The 25,213-nt window shown below is 41.5% G+C and overlaps 2 protein-coding genes across 2 annotated transcripts; both read right to left on the reverse strand.

Annotated features, from left to right (window-relative positions):
• Positions 1-618: 618 nt before the first annotated feature.
• LOC120039605 (serum paraoxonase/arylesterase 2-like) lies at positions 619-5,930 on the reverse strand. Its single transcript, XM_038985028.1, has 9 exons — positions 5,660-5,930; positions 5,057-5,127; positions 4,821-4,876; positions 4,528-4,696; positions 4,149-4,275; positions 3,643-3,843; positions 3,142-3,223; positions 1,628-1,756; positions 619-1,195 (listed from the first exon to the last, which is right to left on the reverse strand). The coding sequence occupies exons 1-9, from the start codon at positions 5,734-5,736 to the stop codon at positions 1,022-1,024; spliced, it is 1,086 nt and encodes a 361-aa protein (XP_038840956.1). The 5' UTR covers positions 5,737-5,930; the 3' UTR covers positions 619-1,021.
• Positions 5,931-7,318: 1,388 nt separating this feature from the next.
• LOC120039607 (casein kinase II subunit alpha-like) lies at positions 7,319-25,073 on the reverse strand. Its single transcript, XM_038985030.1, has 15 exons — positions 24,966-25,073; positions 24,133-24,229; positions 23,816-23,890; positions 22,375-22,503; positions 22,122-22,233; positions 21,900-22,001; positions 19,630-19,680; positions 19,459-19,518; positions 19,068-19,151; positions 18,665-18,775; positions 18,372-18,473; positions 14,083-14,183; positions 13,532-13,680; positions 10,268-10,357; positions 7,319-8,307 (listed from the first exon to the last, which is right to left on the reverse strand). Exons 4-15 carry the CDS (start codon positions 22,473-22,475, stop codon positions 8,204-8,206), a joined length of 1,167 nt encoding a protein of 388 aa, XP_038840958.1. The 5' UTR covers positions 22,476-22,503; positions 23,816-23,890; positions 24,133-24,229; positions 24,966-25,073; the 3' UTR covers positions 7,319-8,203.
• Positions 25,074-25,213: the final 140 nt, after the last annotated feature.

The raw sequence follows: 25,213 nt of genomic DNA on the forward strand, positions 1-25,213 counted from the left end.
ATCCATTTTTATATTAAAAAACATCCCATCTAGATGTGTGAAGGTTGGTGTCTTTTCTGTAGGGAAACTAATTATCCATAATTTATGACATTCCTAGAAGTGTGTAAACTTACATTTTTTATTACCATATCATTTTTGTATGTTCTCTATAGTTATGTACTTGTATCAATTGACCAATTTGGCAGACTTGAAACAACATTTTGAACAGTAATGCAACGGTTCATTGGATCAGTCTAAAACGTTGTACATACACTGCTGCCATCTAGTGGCCAAAATCTAAATTGCACCTAGACTCCTAAGTGAGATATTTGCCTTTCTATTGCATTTCAAAGATGAAAAAAATATATAATAATTTGAAAAAGTTTTTTTTCTTTGTATTATCTTTTACCAGATCTAATGTGTTATATTCTCCAACATTAATTTCACATTTCCACACACTTCAAAGTGTTTCCTTTTAAATGGTATCAAGAATATGAATATCCTTGCTTCAGGTCCTGAGCTACAGGCAGTTAGATTTGGGTATGTCATTTTAGGCAACATAAAAAAAAAAGGGTCCTTAACAGTCAGCTTATTCTTATCAAGAAACCAACGTCATGCATTTCAAATGTCATTTCCCCAGTCATTTATCAACTTTTATACAATGGGGCACTTGCAACATTACTATGTATCGTTACAGGTCTTGTTCAGTGCACCAGTGTTATCTTTGACATATAATTTTGTCAACTTTATTGCAAATCTAACTTCCAGTGATTAGACAGAGCGTGCAATGAATGAACAATATTTTTTTTACTTGGCAAGTTGAACCCCACAGGCCACGGCAGAATTCAGTACGGCACAACATTGAGGAACTTTCAGCTAGATATATATTATGTAGAACAGACATCCCTCCCTGTCATATAGAGTAAGTAATCTTGTTAACTCTATTCATTGCATTTCTATCTGCAACATTCAGTATGTTACACACTTGCACTCTTCCGACCACAACCCACGTCGGATGCCTGTTTTCTACATAGAGCATAGGCTACTGGTCGACCTTGGCTAGATCACAGACCAAGGCTTTCTGGTAGATTGTTCCAATGAGAAGCTTTCTTCCGTAGGGAGCTGCTACAGAGGATCCTATGAGCACACTGCCGTCATCAGCATAGACCTGGGTCACCACTGGCTTCTCAGAGTGGATGTCTTTAATCTGAATCACCTGTGAAAACAATATCATGAAATGTAGATGTATACCAGACAGTGAGCATTAGAGGTAACGCAATAGAAAGACACCCACATCCAGGTCCAGTCCAAGTCCGCTCTAAGACCACTAAGTTCAGTCCATGTCCACTCCAAGTCCACCCCAAATCCACCCCAAGTCCACTCTAAGTCCACCCTAAGCCCACTCTAGGTCCACTCTAAGACCACTTTAAGTCCAGTCCATATCCACTCTAAGTCCATTGCACTGGTGTGTTTCCTCTCGTACAGTAGTTGGAATGTACTGTAGTCCAGCAGCTTTTACCTATAGCATAGTAGAGGCGTGAACATGTGAAAACAATGTTGGTGTATAGTACAGAGAGACACTGCTGGTATATGATCCAGAAAGCAGTTCCCTCAGTAAGTTTCAATAGCACACGGCAGGTGTACGAACCTCAGATCCAGGAAGATCCTCAGGATCATTTTGAAATAGTTTCCAGCCATTAGGGTGACAACCTATCCACAAGTCGCCAGTCTCAGGGTCAACATAAATGTTGTCAACAAGAGAGCCCACTTCCACGACCTGGTGACAAAAAACAATATCACGTAAGCTATAAAAATAGAGTCGCACACTCTATATATAGAGTCTCAGGCTCCCAGTAATTTATTGGGTAAAACACCCAACGTTTCGTTATCACTGTGCCTTCATCAGGGCGCCTGAGAGCAGAGGGTGCTTTCTTCAGGGTGCCTGAGAGCAGAGAGTGCTTTCTTCAGGGTGCCTGAGAGCAGAGAGTGCTTTCATCAGGGCGCCTGAGAGCAGAGGGTGCTTTCTTCAGGGTGCCTGAGAGCAGAGGGTGCCTTCTTCAGGGTGCCTGAGAGCAGAGGGTGCTTTCTTCAGGGTGCCTGAGAGCAGAGAGTGCCTTCTTCAGGGCGCCTGAGAGCAGAGGGTGCTTTCTTCAGGGTGCCTGAGAGCAGAGAGTGCCTTCTTCAGGGTGCCTGAGAGCAGAGAGTGCCTTCTTCAGGGTGCCTGAGAGCAGAGAGTGCCTTCTTCAGGGTGCCTGAGAGCAGAGGGTGCCTTCTTCAGGGTGCCTTAGAGCAGAGGGTGCCTTCTTCAGGGTGCCTGAGAGCAGAGGGTGCCTTCTTCAGGGTGCCTGAGAGCAGAGGGTGCCTTCTTCAGGGTGCCTGAGAGCAGAGGGTGCCTTCTTCAGGGTGCCTGAGAGCAGAGGGTGCTTTCTTCAGGGTGCCTGAGAGCAGAGGGTGCCTTCTTCAGGGTGCCTGAGAGCAGAGGGTGCTTTCTTCAGGGTGCCTGAGAGCAGAGAGTGCCTTCTTCAGGGTGCCTGAGAGCAGAGGGTGCCTTCTTCAGGGTGCCTGAGAGCAGAGGGTGCTTTCTTCAGGGTGCCTGAGAGCAGAGGGTGCCTTCTTCAGGGTGCCTGAGAGCAGAGAGTGCTTTCTTCAGGGTGCCTGAGAGCAGAGGGTGCCTTCTTCAGGGTGCCTGAGAGCAGAGGGTGCCTTCTTCAGGGTGCCTGAGAGCAGAGGGTGCCTTCTTCAGGGTGCCTGAGAGCAGAGGGTGCTTTCTTCAGGGTGCCCGAGAGCAGAGGGTGCCTTCTTCAGGGTGCCTTCTTCAGGACACAGTGAATGCCAAAACGTTGTTTTTTTTTACCCAATAAATTACTGGGAGTTTATAAATATTCGGTGTGCGACTCTCTTTATTTTTAGACATAGTTTATTCGCCGTTAGTCAGCACCTCTACACTAAATCATTTTCTTTGGGTGTGCGCCAGTTCATGCTTTTTAAAATAATAATATCATGAAATTAGTTTTAAAGAGCCTATTCTGGATTCAGATACACAAGCAATGGGAGAGAATAAACACATCAGATTTAGAAGGCTTTCAACAGAGCAGCATGTTTCAATAGTCCATTTGACTATTTACCAGGTGTAAAACAAATCTGCCATTTCTTGTATTTTACCTTCACTGGGGCCAAACCATTGCTTTCCAGTCGCTCCAAAACATGTATGTTGTGGTCAAATAAGTCTGCCACATATATGTGCCTACATGAAAACATAAATAGTTATATGTTACATAACATCACATTAGTTACATCAACAGATCTTATCATGTCAACGTGATATCCACTCTACAATCAAACACTTAACAGGTTTGACTGTCCATATGGACAGGATTATTGAACTGTGTGAACACATGACAGTACTCAAAGCGCTTTGAGATTCTTTATGTAATGTAATTATTTTTTTAATTGTAATTTTATCAGACACCCTTATACAGAGCGACTTACAGTAGTGAGTGCATACATTTGAGTACTTTATTATTATTTTTAAATGTCATACTGGTCACCCGTGGGAATCAAACCCACAACCCTGGCGCCATGCTCTACCAACTGAGCTACACGGGACTGAATACTTGAATAGCACTATAGAAGTCGAATACATTATTCATCTAATTATTGTACCTTTTGTCAGGTGAGATGTTGATGCCATTGGCCATGTAGAATCCCTCAGCCACTACTTTGACCTCTTCAGGGCTGTAATACACAACGTTAGACCAGGGCTGAGCCAGAAGTACCTCCAGAGTATTCAGAGTGCCTCCACTGAAATAGCGATCGTTGGTGGCATAGAAGCTCTCCACTCCCACAGCCACAATGTCATTCACACTAAGAGAAAACCACAGATCAACTTAAAACACGATTTACTCTAAATGGCATATTAAAGAACTGTTGGATGCATAACAACATTACAAAACAAAAATGAGCACTAGTTTGTGCCCAGTTCAAATGTCCCTAATTTCTCCAAACTCTCAGTCTTGAGAGTATCCAAGTTTAAGAGGATAGGCTACATTTCCATATTGTTACCATGTAATTAACACTTTTAGCCCCGCTGTAATATGAAACTCTACCGACAATCTAGGTAACAAACCAAATTGGTTTGAAGCAATGACATGACTTTAGCTCTTGCATACCTGTGAAGGAATTCATGCTTTATGGTTTTCACATAGACAAGGGCGTGGTCCTCCTCAACAAACAGAAAGATCTCCACTTGGGTTTTTTGTTGAGGGTGATTGACCACAAACAGGTATACTGAGTTATCTGGAAAGTGGAGAAAACATTCAGCTCAATCAATTGATCCGTCTTGTGTTTTTGACAGTTCTCTTTTCACACAAGAGAAGATTGGGAAGAGCAGCAGATGCATTTCAAAACCTGTTTCAGTCCCAAAATGGCACCCTATTCCCTATATAGCACACTACTTTTGACCAGAGCCCTATAGGGAATAGTGTGCCATTTAGGGAATACCCTATTCCCTAAATGCCATTTGTGACACAGATTATGGGTTTTATTTACCCGTCTCATCTGTGTATACACTGATTCCATGTGGATTGAAGGAGTCCAGGTCAAAGCCTCTCCCCATGCGGAGCTCCACTGGTTTCATCCTAGAATCTTCACTCATATCAAGGGTATACATCTTTCCAGGGGCATCTGAATAGGATGGCAATAAAGGATCCTTCAAGCCCTGGTAATTCCAATAATATTAAGATTAATATTAGGACATGTTAGATAGCCTAATAGATTTATTTGCAACTACATTTTTTTATGTTGCGTGTTTCATATAGGGCCAAGTCAATGTTGTAACTCACAGTGCTAATAATAGCAAGTCCATTGGGAAGTATTGTGAGGTCCTCTGATCCGTACTCTGTCAGAAATCAAATCACAAGTGTTCAGATATGGCTTTACAGGCAAATAACGTTGTACAGTTACTTCATATAATACCATTGAACATGTGGCATAGAGCTTATGGAAAGGCATGCCTTTAATATCCATGCCAGCAGTGTTAAAGTTCCCAATGTCCTGTACATATGTGTACTGTACGCACCAAGGCTTTTGATTGGATGGCAGTTTGGGAGGTGGGTTTGGACAAGCTTTCTGGAAGCAAGAGTCCTTTTCCTGCAATGTAAAATAAGGTTCATAGTTACATCCCTTCAAACTCCAGAATAACACTGCAATTTCAACACTGTAGTTATGACTTAGGGCATTTTTATGTGTATGTACAAACAATCATAAATATAGCCTAGTCAGCTATCACATCTTGTATAGCCTCCAAATCCAATTATATCCTCAGACTACTGTAACTTGAGCATTGAGATCATATGTATGTCTTCATAGGCTGACAGAAAAGGCCATGCTTGGCACACAGCATCGCTGTTTGTCAACAACATGTAGTGACACTCAATCTCTCAATTTATAAGTTCAGAAAAGTGAAAATAACTCAAACCATTATTACTCAGTAATAAACCACTGGCTAAAAAAGGAAAGTTAAATAGAAAAACAGGTTAGTTGGCTTATATTGCTTGTTGTCAACAAAACAACTTTTTGAGGTTGCTAGCAAAAATACAAAATTGGCTAGCTAGCTACTATAACAGCTAGCATGCATTTTTATTACAGCTAAAAAAGCTACACCTACATAAACACAGCCTACCTTAAATTAATAACTCTCTCTCCAACAAATGCTGATAAAGCAGCAACAAAAAGTGATATGACAACCAGCTTCCCCATTTTGAATAATTAGATAGTAGTAAATTGAGCAACTTTCGAGATAACTTCACATGTTCTGTTGAAGATCTGCACGTCTCAGCCAGTTACGCCCCGCCCGGAGGCGACCCCTATCTCCCGCAGACACTCACTGAGCAGCAACAATGAAAATGTAGTTAATGTAAAATGTTAACATGAGCAGTGGCTGATGTCAAATGTTGCCACTGAATGTGTGCGATGTGCATTCCAATGTTGTGTATAAACTCTGGGTGCCTAACAGGGAGCGCTTTATTGAAGCCATCTTGGTATTCCTTCTCCGTTGTAAAATAAATATTTTGGTAGCTATAGAAATGCATGTATTAATGTCTACATTCGTTTGTGACATGTTTATTCTATTACAGACACCTTCATGCATACTTTTAAATCATATTATGTGAGCTAAACATAAAAATACAAAATGAAAAATATATTAAAACATTTCCATAGTTTTTTTTTTAGTACCGTTACTGTCCACACTACAAGAAAAAAAATACTTAAATACATGCATTTTTTTCCTTGAAACACTGAATTGAAATAGTGTAGAATTACATTCATTCCTATGGAGGACTTCTCCCACTGGGGAGAGCCAATATGGCCGACTGGTGGCTTCAAAGCCTCTCAATGGCCAATACAGAGGGTCAGCAATCCAGGGCTTAGATACATTATTGGTGCATACACTGTACTGATGTCAGTGATATAGTAGACTTTTCCTTGGTACCCGAATATTTAGGAAATTACCTTACATTATAGGCTATTCAATCAATTACAGACTCTCCCCCCAGAACCAATAGATCATATTTTAGGACAATAGTGAATTTGATTTTAAAATCTCAATCTGCACATGAAAAGCTGAAATCACTCAGAACAGAATACAACATATCCTGTTATCAATGCAGTAGTGGACATCAATCACAATATATCCTGGTATCAACGCAGTAGGAAGGTGGCGATAGGTCACCATGCAACAATGCTCAATGTGTAATACTGTTGTGTGAGAAACATTTTTTGGCTTTTTTCCTTGAGACAAATAAAACGCTGAGTAACCCAATTAATTACCCCTTCTTGAACTTGAACACCAAAGTACTCATTCTCAGTTCAATCTGTGTGCAAGGTCCAAACTATTTGATATTTTACAAATTCCATTGGCATTAGTGCCAGTGAATTTAAGCTCCTCTCAGTGCTAGAGGCGTCACTACAGACCCTGGTTCGATCCCGGGCTGTATCACAACCGGCCGTGATCGGGAGTCCCATAGGGTGGCGCACAATTGGCACTGCGTCGTCCGGGTTAGGGGAGGGTTTGGCTGGGGTAGGCTGTCATTGCAAATAAGAATTTATTCTTAACTGCCTTGCCTAGTTAAATAAAGGTTAAATAAAATAGAAAACATTTGTTGTTTAGACTCCATTACATAATACGTTAGGCTGGGCTAGTTTAAATGAATTAATCTGTCTGTGTTGCTTTTACACCAATCTAACCGTGCATATATTTGCCAGGGTTTCTACAGCATCAATGTCTGTACATTTCACAAAAAGAACAGAAAACATACAATGATAAAGGAATATTCATACCTGCCTGTTTAAAATTGTTTATTTATGAAGTCGATTATTTTTTGCAAGTGATAAGACTCCTCCCAAAATAAAAACCAAAAGTTACAAAATTGCCTATGTATTCAAAATCATGTGTAAGAGACCGCATTAAAAAACAAACAAACATGTATACAGAAGTGAAAGTAACACCAAATTGGCAAACTATTGACCCTGTGATAGTCAGCATTTGGTGCATGCAACCTAACAGTTACTGTAGAGTATCTACAGATGTTCAATCCAAGTACGATAGCTTCTAACAACTTCAAAACACCGGTAACTCCTGCACTTAACAGTAGTGTGTGAGCAACTATCCAGCACTGCCAAGTGGGGGCTACATCAGAGAATCCTGTCTCGTTTTGTGAAGTTGTCTACAGGTTCAGTGTATTGCAACAGCAGGAATCCCCAAACAAACTGTTTCAAGCTAAACTGTATATTTGGGACATACAAAATAAATGTTATTATCCATTCTCTTCTTCTTCATCATCATGTCTACATTGTATTAGAATTCCTAGACCAATCATCCAGACAGGTGCGACAATAAAAAATGTCAAGTCCAGATCTCAAAATATAACTGAACAGGGAAAAGCAATTTCAACATATTTTCTCCGTCATTCTTCTCAACGTAATAAAAAGGAAACCCACGGGCCAGGCCAACACATAGTAGAGAGTGGGGTGGGCTGAACCGAACCACGGGTCCACACAAACATAGGTGAGGAGGTCCCATGAGGTGGTGGTGGTTTCAGGGCTGTGCTCCGGTGGCTGATGGGAGGTGGTGGTTTCAGGGCTGTGCCCCAGTGGCTGATGGGAGGAGGTGGTGGAGGTTTCAGGGCTGTGCCCTGGCAGCCGCTGGGAGGAGGAGGTGGAGGTTTCAGGGCTGTGCCCCGGCCGCTGGGACTTGTGGGGCCAGAGTGTTGGGGGCAGAAATGACAGGTGATCCAGTGTTGTTAGCCAGTGCCTTTGTGGAGGTGATACCTAGAAGAGATAGTGGACACATTCTCACCAATGACTCCTACTGTCAGTACACTTAATGACAGGAAGTAAAAGAAGAGAGCAGTGTGATCTATGGTCAGGAGTAGGGCTGTGGCGGTCACACAATGTCATCAGCCGGTGATTGTCAAGCAAATAACTGTTGGTCTCACGGTAATTGACCGTTAATTAACAAACATATTTAGCATCTCCTGGCTTCCACACATAGCCTTCAGGCCACTAATGCAGACCTTAGGAACATTTACATTGTAAAAAGTCTAATGAATATAGCCTACACCATCACAATAAATCGTTTATTTATTTTAGACAGGTCTAAAGAAACATGATATGAAGAAAATGTAGTCTATTTCTTAAGAAGAGAATAGCATACTCTGAGTTGTCCTTATGTTAGGTCCAAATGGCTGTGGGCTACACTAGTTCATTTAACAGACAAGATTTGCTTAGAATTCCGTGGCATTATTTTATAGTATGAAGAATACAATTGAACAAAGCTGAATAAAATATATTCTCCAAATGATTTGAGGGAGTGCGCACATGCGGATATTCTGTGTTGAGTGATTAACAAAGAAATAGGTACTCCTATTTGCTTAATTTAGAGATATTAATGTAACTTTAGTTCTACAAATGTTGGGCTATATGTTTAGATGTTTAATACATTGCAAGGCTGCATGATGCGACTAATGATGATTTGAAAAAAAGTAACTTGAAAAGGCATGAGCTCTGCTTTGTTTTTTGAGCAGGCTGTACACACTACATCAGTCTCTCATTCACAATTTGACAAGCACTTGATAATGCCTCGATTTTCACGGCGGCATCCCCTTTGAGGCCATAATGCACCCTAAAGAAAATCTATTCTCAATAACGGGTTCGGGTCTTTCTCACAGGCTATAAGTTAAGACAAACACATCGTGGACGCAACTGCACGCGTCCTTATCCAATTCAGAGGTGAAGACATTAGAAGAACTGTCCACATTTACTTTTAAATCAGCCAATGAGATGAGTCGGCCTAACGACAGCAAAAACACCAACCTATGTCAATCTACTATCCCCCATAGTACAAAAGTTGACATATTCTATTCTGTGCAAGATACAAATGTTCCAAACATAGTCTGGGACAGTTATGGGATGCAATAGATCCCAAATTAATACAACCACTAGTGTCAAAAAAAGTATTTTTACGCAATGTGGCTGACACAACAGATCAGAACGTTTAGCTTAAAATGTTGATAAACTATTAGGCTATTTTTTCACATTATAAGCGCAGCAATGCACACGTCATCTATGCACTTAAATAGCGGATGGAGGACGCTTTTCCGTGATTCATTTTCATGCCAGCCAGGTAGGCTATATTCCTGTTGTAAATATAAACAATGTGCTTAATATTAGGAAAGTTGAGAAATAAATAAAATAGGCCTAGCCTATAGAAAGCTGACGGGATCCTCCTCTATTTAGTAGAGGCCATCACTCTGTTTTCTCGCACAATTGCATAGCCCATAGAAATGTTGCGCAACATGAGCTCCCATGAAGTGTTTGATTAGATTTTCGATTTACATTGATGTCAGAGTAATTAGAGGGACAATAGAGTGCTGAGTACCAGGCAGTTAGCAAGTTTAGTAGGCTACTAATGACCAGCAGCAGCATTAGAGCTTGGAGAAGTCTAATTACTGTGACTAAACAGTCATGTGGAATTTGACTGCCGGTAATATGGTCACTGCAACAGCCCTAGTCAGGAGTACTCACCACAGATCACAAATAAAACAGTGGTGTTGGGAAACCATTCAATCAATATACAAAGTGTAACAATAACAGCACATCTTCCCAGGGACCCTATACCCTAAATAGTGCACTACTTTTGATAGGGCCCAATGGCACCCTATACCCTAAATAGTGCACTACTTTTGACCAAAGCCCTACGGAACTCAGAATGCAGTGTTGGATGACTTACCTGCCATCATACTGGAAGAGCTGACTGGAGTGGAGCTGGTAACCATTCCTCCAGGAGTGCTGCCCCTTCCCTGATCTTTAACAACTGGGTCTGGCATCAGAGAGAGACAATCAGATATCTTCCAAATCAACACTCATTAACCCAATCCACGACAGCTATGATACCAACACTCATTAACCCAATCCACCGACAGCTATGATTCCAACACTCATTAACCCAATCCACCGACAGCTATGATTCCAACACTCATTAACCCAATCCACCGACAGCTATGATACCAACACTCATTAACCCAATCCACGACAGCTATGATTCCAACACTCATTAACCCAATCCACGACAGCTATGATACCAACACTCATTAACCCAATCCACGACAGCTATGATACCAACACTCATTAACCCAATCCACCGACAGCTATGATTCCAACACTCATTAACCCAATCCACGACAGCTATGATACCAACACTCATTAACCCAATCCACCGACAGCTACGATACCAACACTCATTAACCCAATCCACCGACAGCTATGATACCAACACTCATTAACCCAATCCACGACAGCTATGATTCCAACCCAATCCACGACAGCTATGATTCCAACACTCATTAACCCAATCCACCGACAGCTATGATTCCAACACTCATTAACCCAATCCACCGACAGCTATGATACCAACACTCATTAACCCAATCCACCGACAGCTATGATTCCAACACTCATTAACCCAATCCACGACAGCTATGATACCAACACTCATTAACCCAATCCACGACAGCTATGATACCAACACTCATTAACCCAATCCACCGACAGCTATGATTCCAACACTCATTAACCCAATCCACCGACAGCTATGATGCCAACACTCATTAACCCAATCCACCGACAGCTATGATACCAACACTCATTAACCCAATCCACCGACAGCTATGATACCAACACTCATTAACCCAATCCACCGACAGCTATGATACCAACACTCATTAACCCAATCCACCGACAGCTATGATACCAACACTCATTAACCCAATCCACCGACAGCTATGATACCAACACTCATTAACCCAATCCACGACAGCTATGATACCAACACTCATTAACCCAATCCACCGACAGCTATGATACAAACACTCATTAACCCAATCCACGACAGCTATGATACCAACACTCATTAACCCAATCCACCGACAGCTACGATACCAACACTCATTAACCCAATCCACCGACAGCTATGATACCAACACTCATTAACCCAATCCACCGACAGCTATGATACCAACACTCATTAACCCAATCCACCGACAGCTATGATACCAACACTCATTAACCCAATCCACCGACAGCTACGATACCAACACTCATTAACCCAATCCACGACAGCTACGATACCAACACTCATTAACCCAATCCACGACAGCTATGATACCAACACTCATTAACCCAATCCACCGACAGCTACGATACCAACACTCATTAACCCAATCCACCGACAGCTATGATTCCAACACTCATTAACCCAATCCACCGACAGCTACGATACCAACACTCATTAACCCAATCCACCGACAGCTACGATACCAACACTCATTAACCCAATCCACGACAGCTATGATACAAACACTCATTAACCCAATCCACCGACAGCTACGATACCAACACTCATTAACCCAATCCACCGACAGCTATGATACCAACACTCATTAACCCAATCCACGACAGCTATGATACCAACACTCATTAACCCAATCCACCAACAGCTATGATACAAACACTCATTAACCCAATCCACTGACAGCTATGATACAAACACTCATTAACCCAATCCACTGACAGCTATGATTCCAACACTCATTAACCCAATCCACCGACAGCTATGATACCAACACTCATTAACCCAATCCACCGACAGCTATGATACCAACACTCATTAACCCAATCCACTGACAGCTATGATTCCAACACTCATTAACCCAATCCACCGACAGCTATGATACCAACACTCATTAACCCAATCCAACGACAGCTATGATACCAACACTCATTAACCCAATCCACGACAGCTACGATACCAACACTCATTAACCCAATCCAGACACTATGATTCCAACACTCATTAACCCAATCCACCGACAGCTATGATACCAACACTCATTAACCCAATCCACCGACAGCTATGATTCCAACACTCATTAACCCAATCCACGACAGCTATGATACCAACACTCATTAACCCAATCCACGACAGCTATGATACCAACACTCATTAACCCAATCCACCGACAGCTATGATTCCAACACTCATTAACCCAATCCACGACAGCTATGATACCAACACTCATTAACCCAATCCACGACAGCTATGATTCCAACACTCATTAACCCAATCCACCGACAGCTATGATACCAACACTCATTAACCCAATCCACCGACAGCTACGATACCAACACTCATTAACCCAATCCACCGACAGCTATGATACCAACACTCATTAACCCAATCCACCGACAGCTATGATTCCAACACTCATTAACCCAATCCACCGACAACTATGATACCAACACTCATTAACCCAATCCACCGACAGCTATGATACAAACACTCAAACTCTCTGACGTCAAGAACAGACCGGTATGCCTTCTTTCTTTTTTCCCCAAAACACTTGAGCGTGTCATCTGACCTAGTTCTCCCATGTCACCCGGTTCCTCCGCACACGCCACTTGCTTCCAGTCGAAGCTGGCATCACCTCCAAGACCCTGATGCTTGCCTACGCAGCAGCAAGAGGAACTGTCCCTCCCTACCATCAGGCTTATTTGAAAACCCTACATCCCAACCTGAGCCCTCCGTTCCACCACCTCTGGTCTATTGGCCCTCCCACCCATACTTTGAGGGAAAGTGTACTTGATATGATTGTGATGTATTGTTGTCTCACCAAACTATCTTAAGATGAATGCGCTAATTGTATGCTAAAGGGCTAAAATGTATACTGTAGTCACATGAACTCCTCTGAAGAAACTGTAAATATCTGTTAAAAAGCCTTCTGCTTCAATGTGTTCAATGGCTGCATGAGAATCCACTGAATATGAACCTTCTTTTTTAACAACAAGTACTTAAAAAAAAAGTGTATTGTATTGAGGCATAATTTAGCACCATAATCTTAAGATCAAGTGAGGGTTCTAGCACTGAAACATTCAGTTAGGCGTCATATGCAGCAGGCCTATATCTAGAAGTCTGAGTGGAGGCGGAGGGGAAACTCACAGAAGTATGGGTGTTCCATAGCCTCCCGGGCCGTGAGGCGAGCGTTGTGGTCGTAACGCAGCAGCTTGTCCAGGAAGTCCAGTGCCTCGGTGCTCACCAGGTGCTGGTTCTCACTGTGCACAAACCTCTCCCACCTCTTACGGGAGTGTCTGGAGAATGGACCAGGAGAGAGAGCTCAATACATTAAATCAAGTCAACATTCATTCAGAGTGTAGATTCACAAAAAACATTCTCTCAATACACTTTACAAAGAAGTTTGGGGAAAAAGGAGACAAAAAAATAGGAACAAGTCATATCAATAGATGGAAAGATACTAGTGGCCAAATTGACTGTACCCATGAGTACTCAAATTGTCATGTCTGAGGGGCTTTCGCCATTCAACTCTTTCTGTTTCTATGGGTCAATATATTGGGCATTATTAACCTGAATTACTCAAGGCAGGGGTCAGGTATAAATTGACATTCACATTGTGTATTTGGACCATTTGGTAATACATTCTGAAGCCCAGTTCTGTTGAAGTAATCTGACGATGAAATGTTGGATATTCTTACCTGCCCAGAATGTCATTAAACCGTGGGTCTAGTTCAATGTTGTACTTGTCGATGTAGTCATACAAGTCCTCTGTGCCGAGGACTTTAGCGATCCGTACGAGCTGGAAAACAGAAACAGAACGTTTTAGAGGGAAGACAAACTAAAACAAAAGCCTAAGGCCTAAATCTGGAATTCAACTGGCAGTCAAGTAAGAGGGCTAGAAGTATGCACTAAATATCAACCATCAGCCTTGTTGTACAGACTGTAGTCTCATCATGATCAACACATTGTTTGAGAGTTGTTCATCAGCCTTGTTGTACAGACTGTAGTCTCATCATGATCAACACATTGTTTGAGAGTTGTTCATCAGCCTTGTTGTACAGACTGTAGTCTCATCATGATCAACACATTGTTTGAGAGTTGTTCATCAGCCTTGTTGTACAGACTGTAGTCTCATCATGATCAACACATTGTTTGAGAGTTGTTCATCAGCCTTGTTGTACAGACTGTAGTCTCATCATGATCAACACATTGTTTGAGAGTTGTTCATCAGCCTTGTTGTACAGACTGTAGTCTCATCATGATCAACACATTGTTTGAGAGTTGTTCATCAGCCTTGTTGTACAGACTGTAGTCTCATCATGATCAACACATTGTTTGAGAGTTGTTCATCAGCCTTGTTGTACAGACTGTAGTCTCATCATGATCAACACATTGTTTGAGAGTGGTTCATCAGCCTTGTTGTACAGACTGTAGTCTCATCATGATCAACACATTGTTTGAGAGTGGTTCATCAGCCTTGTTGTACAGACTGTAGTCTCATCATGATCAACACATTGTTTGAGAGTGGTTCATCAGCCTTGTTGTACAGACTGTAGTCTCATCATGATCAACACATTGTTTGAGAGTGGTTCATCAGCCTTGTTGTACAGACTGTAGTCTCATCATGATCAACACATTGTTTGAGAGTGGTTCATCAGCCTTGTTGTACAGACTGTAGTCTCATCATGATCAACACATTGTTTGAGAGTGGTTCATCAGCCTTGTTGTACAGACTGTAGTCTCATCATGATCAACACATTGTTTGAGAGTGGTTCATCAGCCTTGTTGTACAGACTGTAGTCTCATCATGATCAACACATTGTTTGAGAGTGGTTCATCAGCCTTGTTGTACAGACTGTAGTCTCATCATGATCAACACATTGTTTGAGAGTGGTTCATCAGCCTTGTTGTACAGACTGTAGTCTCATCATGATCAACACATTGTTTGAGAGTGGTTCATCAGCCTTGTTGTACAGACTGTAGTCTCATCATGATCAACACATTGTTTGAGAGTGGTTCATCAGCCTTGTTGTACAGACTGTAGTCTCATCATGATCAACACATTGTTTGAGAGTGGTTCATCAGCCTTGTTGTACAGACTGTAGTCTCATCATGATCAACACATTGTTTGAGAGTGGTTCATCAGCCTTGTTGTACAGACTGTAGTCTCATCATGATCAACACATTGTTTGAGAGTGGTTCATCAGCCTTGTTGTACAGACTGTAGTCTCATCATGATCAACACATTGTTTGAGAGTGGTTCATCAGCCTTGTTGTACAGACTGTAGTCTCATCATGATCAACACATTGTTTGAGAGTTGTTCATCAGCCTTGTTGTACAGACTGTAGTCTCATCATGATCAACACATTGTTTGAGAGTTGTTCATCAGCCTTGTTGTACAGACTGTAGTCTCATCATGATCAACACATTGTTTGAGAGTGGTTCATCAGCCTTGTTGTACAGACTGTAGTCTCATCATGATCAACACATTGTTTGAGAGTGGTTCATCAGCCTTGTTGTACAGACTGTAGTCTCATCATGATCAACACATTGTTTGAGAGTGGTTCATCAGCCTTGTTGTACAGACTGTAGTCTCATCATGATCAACACATTGTTTGAGAGTTGTTCATCAGCCTTGTTGTACAGACTGTAGTCTCATCATGATCAACACATTGTTTGAGAGTTGTTCATCAGCCTTGTTGTACAGACTGTAGTCTCATCATGATCAACACATTGTTTGAGAGTGGTTCATCAGCCTTGTTGTACAGACTGTAGTCTCATCATGATCAACACATTGTTTGAGAGTGGTTCATCAGCCTTGTTGTACAGACTGTAGTCTCATCATGATCAACACATTGTTTGAGAGTTGTTCATCAGCCTTGTTGTACAGACTGTAGTCTCATCATGATCAACACATTGTTTGAGAGTTGTTCATCAGCCTTGTTGTACAGACTGTAGTCTCATCATGATCAACACATTGTTTGAGAGTTGTTCATCAGCCTTGTTGTACAGACTGTAGTCTCATCATGATCAACACATTGTTTGAGAGTTGTTCATCAGCCTTGTTGTACAGACTGTAGTCTCATCATGATCAACACATTGTTTGAGAGTTGTTCATCAGCCTTGTTGTACAGACTGTAGTCTCATCATGATCAACACATTGTTTGAGAGTTGTTCATCAGCCTTGTTGTACAGACTGTAGTCTCATCATGATCAACACATTGTTTGAGAGTTGTTCATCAGCCTTGTTGTACAGACTGTAGTCTCATCATGATCAACACATTGTTTGAGAGTTGTTCATCAGCCTTGTTGTACAGACTGTAGTCTCATCATGATCAACACATTGTTTGAGAGTTGTTCATCAGCCTTGTTGTACAGACTGTAGTCTCATCATGATCAACACATTGTTTGAGAGTGGTTCATCAGCCTTGTTGTACAGACTGTAGTCTCATCATGATCAACACATTGTTTGAGAGTGGTTCATCAGCCTTGTTGTACAGACTGTAGTCTCATCATGATCAACACATTGTTTGAGAGTGGTTCATCAGCCTTGTTGTACAGACTGTAGTCTCATCATGATCAACACATTGTTTGAGAGTGGTTCATCAGCCTTGTTGTACAGACTGTAGTCTCATCATGATCAACACATTGTTTGAGAGTTGTTCATCAGCCTTGTTGTACAGACTGTAGTCTCATCATGATCAACACATTGTTTGAGAGTTGTTCATCAGCCTTGTTGTACAGACTGTAGTCTCATCATGATCAACACATTGTTTGAGAGTGGTTCATCAGCCTTGTTGTACAGACTGTAGTCTCATCATGATCAACACATTGTTTGAGAGTTGTTCATCAGCCTTGTTGTACAGACTGTAGTCTCATCATGATCAACACATTGTTTGAGAGTGGTTCATCAGCCTTGTTGTACAGACTGTAGTCTCATCATGATCAACACATTGTTTGAGAGTGGTTCATCAGCCTTGTTGTACAGACTGTAGTCTCATCATGATCAACACATTGTTTGAGAGTGGTTCATCAGCCTTGTTGTACAGACTGTAGTCTCATCATGATCAACACATTGTTTGAGAGTTGTTCATCAGCCTTGTTGTACAGACTGTAGTCTCATCATGATCAACACATTGTTTGAGAGTTGTTCATCAGCCTTGTTGTACAGACTGTAGTCTCATCATGATCAACACATTGTTTGAGAGTTGTTCATCAGCCTTGTTGTACAGACTGTAGTCTCATCATGATCAACACATTGTTTGAGAGTGGTTCATCAGCCTTGTTGTACAGACTGTAGTCTCATCATGATCAACACATTGTTTGAGAGTTGTTCATCAGCCTTGTTGTACAGACTGTAGTCTCATCATGATCAACACATTGTTTGAGAGTTGTTCATCAGCCTTGTTGTACAGACTGTAGTCTCATCATGATCAACACATTGTTTGAGAGTTGTTCATCAGCCTTGTTGTACAGACTGTAGTCTCATCATGATCAACACATTGTTTGAGAGTTGTTCATCAGCCTTGTTGTACAGACTGTAGTCTCATCATGATCAACACATTGTTTGAGAGTTGTTCATCAGCCTTGTTGTACAGACTGTAGTCTCATCATGATCAACACATTGTTTGAGAGTTGTTCATCAGCCTTGTTGTACAGACTGTAGTCTCATCATGATCAACACATTGTTTGAGAGTTGTTCATCAGCCTTGTTGTACAGACTGTAGTCTCATCATGATCAACACATTGTTTGAGAGTTGTTCATCAGCCTTGAGAGACTCAATTCTTCTCACCTGGTTGTAGACAAACCAAAACACAACCAAAATACTTACAATCCTACAGAAAGTTGCAATTCAACTGGCAGTCAACTAAGAGAGCAACAAGACATCCACTTGATAGCTCAAATCCGTGCTGTTGTAGTAGAGACTGGTGCATCAGGATTCAATATCAAGACAATGTGATCAGCACCATGAGAGACAATTGTACCTGGTCGTAGTTGTCGTGTCCATGGAAGAAAGGCTCCTTCCTGAAGATCATGCTGGCCAACATACAGCCCAAACTCCACATGTCTAAACTGTAGTCATACATCTGAAATAAAGAGAGAGAGGGGGAGAGAGTGAGAGCTGTGCTTAAAACAACCATGACTACATTACTATACCAACTTACACCTACATTACTATAACTACATTAACAACATGCTACTATAGATTTGTGGCCAACTAGACTAGTTAGTTTCATGTTTATAACTAGTCTTGTCAGACTGTATTGAGTGGTCTCACCTGGTAGTCTACCAGCAGCTCAGGTCCTTTGAAGTAGCGCGAGGCCACTCTCACATTGTACTCCTGGTTAGGGTGGTAGAACTCTGCCAAGCCCCAGTCGATCAGGCGGAGCTACAAGAGAATAGTCATTATTGCTTGTGTTTTTTTAGTTAATAATAAGTTCTAATTCCTAATTCTGAGTTCTAAGTTCTAATTCTGAGTTCTAATTCCTAATTCTGAGTTCTAGTTCTATGATAATAACATTATTAATACACAGGTCTTATATAGAGCTTTTCTAAAACCCAAAGACGCTTTACAATAAGCAACAATAAGGAAACAAAAACGTCTAACAAAGTGGGCTGGTTAATTATGGTAGTGATCCAAGCTATAGTAACAGAATGAAAGTAGGAGACTGAATCCATACCTTTCTGTGTTCATGATCAATCATCACATTGTGTGGCTTGACATCTCTGTGCATGATCCCCATACTGTGACAGTAGTCAAGGGCCTGAGAAGAAACAATTAGGTCATGGTTTAAACTAACAGTAGTCTAAATGCCAGATGTATCATTGGCATCTGAGATTTAATATGATTTATTAGGATCCCCATTAGTGGACGTCAATGGAGACAGTTTGTCTTACTGGGGTCCGACATAACAACACAGACAAAATACATACATGTAAAAACATGAACATGTGGTGTGTGTGCATCTATCAGTTACACATACGTCAGTACAAACACACAACAAGTAGGTCACATGGGGGAGAGGCGTTGTGCAGTGAGGTGTTTATTTGTTTTTTGAAACCATCCCTTACCTTCAAGATTTCAAACATGTAGAACCGTATGTCGAAGTCTGATAAAGTTTGATACAGTTGCTGAAATACAGAGAAAAAAAATCTATCAAAATGAGATGGCTGGACATTGGTTCAGAATGTAACGTTAATTAGAATTCTGTCCAGACAGATGAACATGGTCTCTCTCCTCACCTTGAAATCAGTGTTGTTTACATGCTCAAAAACCAGCGCGGGAGTTCGAGACTGAGAAGACATAAGAAAAGGCATGAGGAACTACAACAACTACAATCAATCACTGAACCAGAACACACAAAAAATACATTTGAAAAAAAGAAGAAGAAGAATCGGGATGGTAATACGTTTTCAATGTAAACTCAAATGATTAAAACCAGGTATAAAGTAGAAAAGCGCTATATTTTAAAATAAGATAATCTTTGACAACTAACAACCACCAAAATAAAAACTAGACAGTCAGGGAGAATAAAAAAATTCAAAAAAAATGTCATGGCATTGATTTTCTATAATATTTGAGTATCTCAGATAGCATAAGAACAAGACATAGGCCATGGCAAAATGTGTAGAATTACAGGAAATTAGCTTTAAAACTGCACATCTTCTCACAGCCGTTTCCAAAATGTGTTGAATTGCAGGAAATTTGCTTTAAAACTGCAATTGTTCTCTCCGCCCAATGACAATATATGTAGAATTGCAGGAAATTAGCTTTAATACTAGTGATGCACCAATATGACATTTTTGGCCGATACCCGATATTTTCCTTGCCGTTTTTGTCTTTGCGTGTCAAATAAGCTTGTTGACCAATCAGGACCTGAATATGACTGCACGTCAAATAATAATTTAACGCGTTCATTAATTTTTTACGTAGTTATTACACTATCACTCGTATTTCATGTCACAACGATTCATCAATACGTATGCTATGAAGCTGGTAAAGTTGTCTCATGGTGCTGGTCATGAAAAAAAAAGCTAGCTAGCTTATGGATGCAAACAATGTAATTCTTTCCCAAAAACATAGCAAAACGTCATCATCTGTTTCAGTAGCTACCGTTAGCTAGCTAACTATATAGCTACGTGTCATCATCTAAAATAAGAACTGTCTGATAAATTAGGGTTATTTGATTAATGTTGGTCAGACCCATCTATGTGAAGCTAGCCACAATAAGGATTAGCCACAATAGTGAACTTTGTGGTTAGCCTTTAAAATAAAAGTATGGCATAATTCTATTTGTATTCATTTGCATCACAGTCAATGACATACTTTTATTTTGAAGGCAAAGCGCAAATTCCACTATTGTGCCTAATCCTTATTGTGGCTAGCTTCACAACACAACCTGGTCTGGTTGAACCTCACTAGCCAGATGAAGCTACCTGGCTGCTTATAACTTTAGCTAGCTATTTATTTTCAATGACTGAAGTTAAATTTCAATAGGCGAACAACAAGTGGCAACCTAGCTAATACTTACTCACAAGGATTCCTAAATCATTGCTAAGAATAATGAAAATGACTGCAGTTTCTACTGGTCATTGTTTTCAGGCTGGTTGTATTGGTGCTAGCTAGAAGTTGCGGTTGAACAAATTATGCTTTATTACCAACACAGTATTGTAAACACATCGTTCGTGGCCGGTGTTTGCTGACTTTTTTTGTACAGCTTTGACAGTGCTACTGTATCTTTTTTGACACGCAAAGACCCAAACGGCATTCCATAGTATGTATGTCGTGAAGCTAATAGCAGTGGCGCTATTACTGTGTAACTCCGGTAGGGCAACATCTGAAAAAAAGAGCAATTGGAAGTGTGTACCGGTGGTCGACCAGTCGGCAAAAGCCAACATCACCCACGACAGAGAACGGTTGATTGTCAAGGGCAATGAATTCCATTATCTTGGCTTTTGCGTTTGAGTTGTCTCACTGAAATTTTCTTACTCTTTCATATGACCGCTCGATCCACACAGCAGACACTGTGGGCTAGGTTAGGAATGCTGTGTTGCACGTGTAGCGCAACATTTTACGTGGCGTCATTACGTCATGTACCTACGTTATATAGGTATGCACGGTAGCTTTGACATCGGTTTTTAACATTGGCTTTAAACTAGACATCGGGCCGATACCGGTGTTGGCATTTTTAGCTAATATTGGCCGATTCCGATATGTTCACTGATATATCGTGCATCCCTATTTAAAACAGCAACATTTTATCTCTGCGGCTAAGAGGGCCTCTAAAACGGCGGCATTGGCCACGCCCCGCTAACTTTGCCACAGCTGCTGAAAGAAATCCTAGAGGAAACTCTGGATGGAGGTAGCTGAATATGAACCACAATGTTTCTGCTTAGTGATTGAGCAACAGCCATTGTCCAAAAGGCACAAATAAAACGAGCATATGGTTGTGTTATGATTTACACTTTACTAGGACAGACTTATAGAAATTAGGATCATGAGCTCTACTCACCACAGGATCCTTGACGATGTCTAAAAGTGAGATGATGTTGGGACCGCCTCGCAAGTTCTCCAGAATCTTGATTTCCCTCTTGATTTTCTTCTTTTTGACTGGCTATTGACAAACATAACAAAATACCATCAGGACTTCATACAGTACGTCTCTTTGGCGAGGAGCGATATTTGAGTTAGGGGATAAAATGCCAATACTAAAATCAATTAAAATGGTACCAACCTTGAGTATTTTGACAACAACCTTCTCATTGTTGGTGATATTTATGGCTTCAAACACCTCACTGTATTTGCCTCGTCCTAGTTTGCGCACCAGCTGGTAGTCATCTTGGTTCCTACATAGTCAGAGAAGTGGCAAGCAATGTGATGGCTTGACAATTTCAGCTAGGTAACACCAACTAGAATCTAACACACATACCAGAACATGCAACAGAAAACAATGTGTTCAGCTTTTGAACCACACACGCACTACGTACCCCCATTCCACCACATGGGACTCGTAGTCCCAGTACTCCCGAGGCCTCTGTGTGTTCACATCAGGGTAAACTCGAGAGCGGCTTGTGACAGAGCCGGACATATTATACACAGGATGTTCTCTGGATCACCTGGACATAGAAAACAGACACACCTATTATAATAAAAACAAACATGATAGGGGTGGTGTATGTGAGTCCACATACACATCACACTTTTAATGTATTTTTTGTGGCCCCTCCACCCCCCCGAAGGACAAAAACAAACTTTGTTTTTACAGCTTTTTCTTTTGTGGTTACAAATATATTTTTTTTTACAGTAGTTACATACCAAAAAATTAAATAATTTGATATACATTACATCTAGATAGATAGTACTTATACATTATAAATTGTGTTTTAGTCATAACTATTATATAACATAAGCTTTTAATCCCACCCCTCAGCTACTCTCAGTTCATCCCGCCTATCTCCCTAACCCCACCCCTCAGCTACTCTCAGTCCATCCCGCCCATCTCCCTAACCCCACCCCTCCGCTACTCTCAGTCCATCCCGCCTATCTCCCTAACCCCACCCCTCAGCTACTCTCAGTCCATCCCGCCTATCTCCCTAACCCCACCCCTCAGCTACTCTCAGTCCATCCCGCCTATCTCCCTAACCCCACCCCTCAGCTACTCTCAGTCCATCCCGCCTATCTCCCTAACCCCACCCCTCAGCTACTCTCAGTCCATCCCGCCTATCTCCCTAACCCCACCCCTCAGCTACTCTCAGTCCATCCCGCCTATCTCCCTAACCCCACCCCTCAGCTACTCTCAGTCCATCCCGCCTATCTCCCTAACCCCACCCCTCAGCTACTCTCAGTTCATCCCGCCTATCTCCCTAACCCCACCCCTCCGCTACTCTCAGTTCATCCCGCCTATCTCCCTAACCCCACCCCTCCGCTACTCTCAGTTCATCCCGCCTATCTCACTAATCCCACCCCACCGCTACTCTCAGTCCATCCCGCCTATCTCCCTAACCCCACCCCTCAGCTACTCTCAGTCCATCCCGCCTATCTCCCTAACCCCACCCCTCAGCTACTCTCAGTTCATCCCGCCTATCTCCCTAATCCCACCCCTCAGCTACTTTCAGTCCATCCCACCTATCCCCGTAAACCACCCTCTGATGATTTCCATGTGCCATATATTTGTCAACTGTGCTGTTTCTAATAAATTCTGAACCTATCTAATCGATATCAACGAGGATCCATATATAAGAACTATATATAACCATAGATGGAAAATTACGTGACTGATTGAAAGTAATGTAGACAAATGAATCATTCTGTTTGGCATACTGTTGGCATCAGGTATTTGACTGCTGTCTCGCTTGACTTGGCACAGTAGGCCTATAAGACAGTGTGATTGATCACTGTGTGAATGATTGATCACCATGTGAATGGTACCTTGGAGGTTTCCTCCAAGCTGCAGGTGACAGGTGGGGTCGCTGCAGAGCTGATGCTACGTTGGTTTGGTCGAGGCTGCAGGATAAAACACACAACAAGATGTTGGCTAGCTACATATTTTAGTCAGGTAGCCATCATGATATGGGCAGGTTTCCCAGACACAATTTAAGACCAGTCTTGGACTAAAAAGTATGCTATATGGAAATTAATTAAGTACAGGACTAAGCTTATTCTGTGTTTTGGAAATCGCTGACATACTCGTCAAAGTTATACTGGTCAAAATTTTCTAAGATAATAGTTTGCTAAAATCAACAAACCTGATTGTTGTAGTTGTTAAGGAGGACATCCAACCAGTCTAATCAGGGGGCACAGGGCTCAGTAGAGTCATCACTAGGATTCCCACTGTCATATGCCCTGTTGAAAGACATAACGTTACATGTGATTGATTTAGTACAATACTTGGCCAAAGAGTCTCAACTCAACCTCTCTGACTTGACTCAAAAACCTGTCACTGCTTACGAGCTTTATTTCTATGGTATTGTGTAACGGTCTGTCAAGTGTCAACAATGCTGAAAATCATTCACTGTATGATGAAACCGACCAGAAACATCTGTGGTGCACAAAGCAGTTTCATTATGATAACCAGTGTCCGGCAGGGACCCACACGGTTTAATCATCTGTGGTGAAACTCCCTCGAGACAGTCACACACGCACGAGCCATGGCCTGCACATGTAGCTAACTAGCTCGCGCTAGCTGCTTCCATGATGAACTGCACCGCACCAAAAGCCGGATGGGAATACTAGGTTAGCTAGCTAACTAACAAGCAAATGTATGCTATAGTTATATTCACGAAACATGAATTGCTGGGTAGTATTAGCTGACGTACATACGTTGAAGATTGCTAGCTACCACAAGCTACAAAATATAATTTGTTTTCAGAAGCAAAAAAGTGACAACGGAGTGCATTAGCGAGGCAACTGGCTGACAACGCCTTAGCTAACATTCTGTGGGCTACCTTGATAGCTAATGGTAGTAAAGCTAAACATACTTATGTATGCTTTATGTGTATTTGTCTTATATGCAATAACATGCAAAGTTGACTCAAAACAATGGCCATCTCACGTAGGTAAATAAGCTAATGTGTATTACCTCTCGACGTTGTTGGGACATCAATATGGCGATGCTTGGTTTAGCGGCAATGTGCACCTCCATTCCTGTGAGGGGCGCTGTGCTTTCTTTGTGTGGAAAATGGGAGAGAGAAAACACGAGGCTGTACTTCTCTGAAAACCTTTACTGACACCTAGTGGTTAAATGTGAGAACCCCTGTGTCACAATTCAATCCTAATTATATTATACATATTATATATATATATTTCACTGTGCGCCATATTGCCAGA

This window comes from Salvelinus namaycush, unplaced genomic scaffold (genome assembly GCF_016432855.1).
Source record: "Salvelinus namaycush isolate Seneca unplaced genomic scaffold, SaNama_1.0 Scaffold284, whole genome shotgun sequence".
NCBI lineage: Eukaryota > Metazoa > Chordata > Actinopteri > Salmoniformes > Salmonidae > Salvelinus > Salvelinus namaycush.

Bases quoted from the DNA above. Each gene is read 5' to 3' on its own strand.
- LOC120039605 (XM_038985028.1), bottom strand. From the start codon at position 5,736: ATGGGGAAGCTGGTTGTCATATCACTTTTTGTTGCTGCTTTATCAGCA. The intron at 5,128-5,659 runs GTAGGCTGTGTT...TTTACATTGCAG, and splicing joins GAGAGAGTTATTAATTTAAG to GAAAAGGACTCTTGCTTCCA. The intron at 3,224-3,642 runs GTACAATAATTA...GTTTTCATGTAG, and splicing joins AACATCTCACCTGACAAAAG to GCACATATATGTGGCAGACT.
- LOC120039607 (XM_038985030.1), bottom strand. From the start codon at position 22,475: ATGTCCGGCTCTGTCACAAGCCGCTCTCGAGTTTACCCTGATGTGAAC. The intron at 22,234-22,374 runs GTACGTAGTGCG...CTGACTATGTAG, and splicing joins TCCCATGTGGTGGAATGGGG to GAACCAAGATGACTACCAGC. The intron at 14,184-18,371 runs GTACAATTGTCT...TCTGTTTTCCAG, and splicing joins GACACGACAACTACGACCAG to CTCGTACGGATCGCTAAAGT.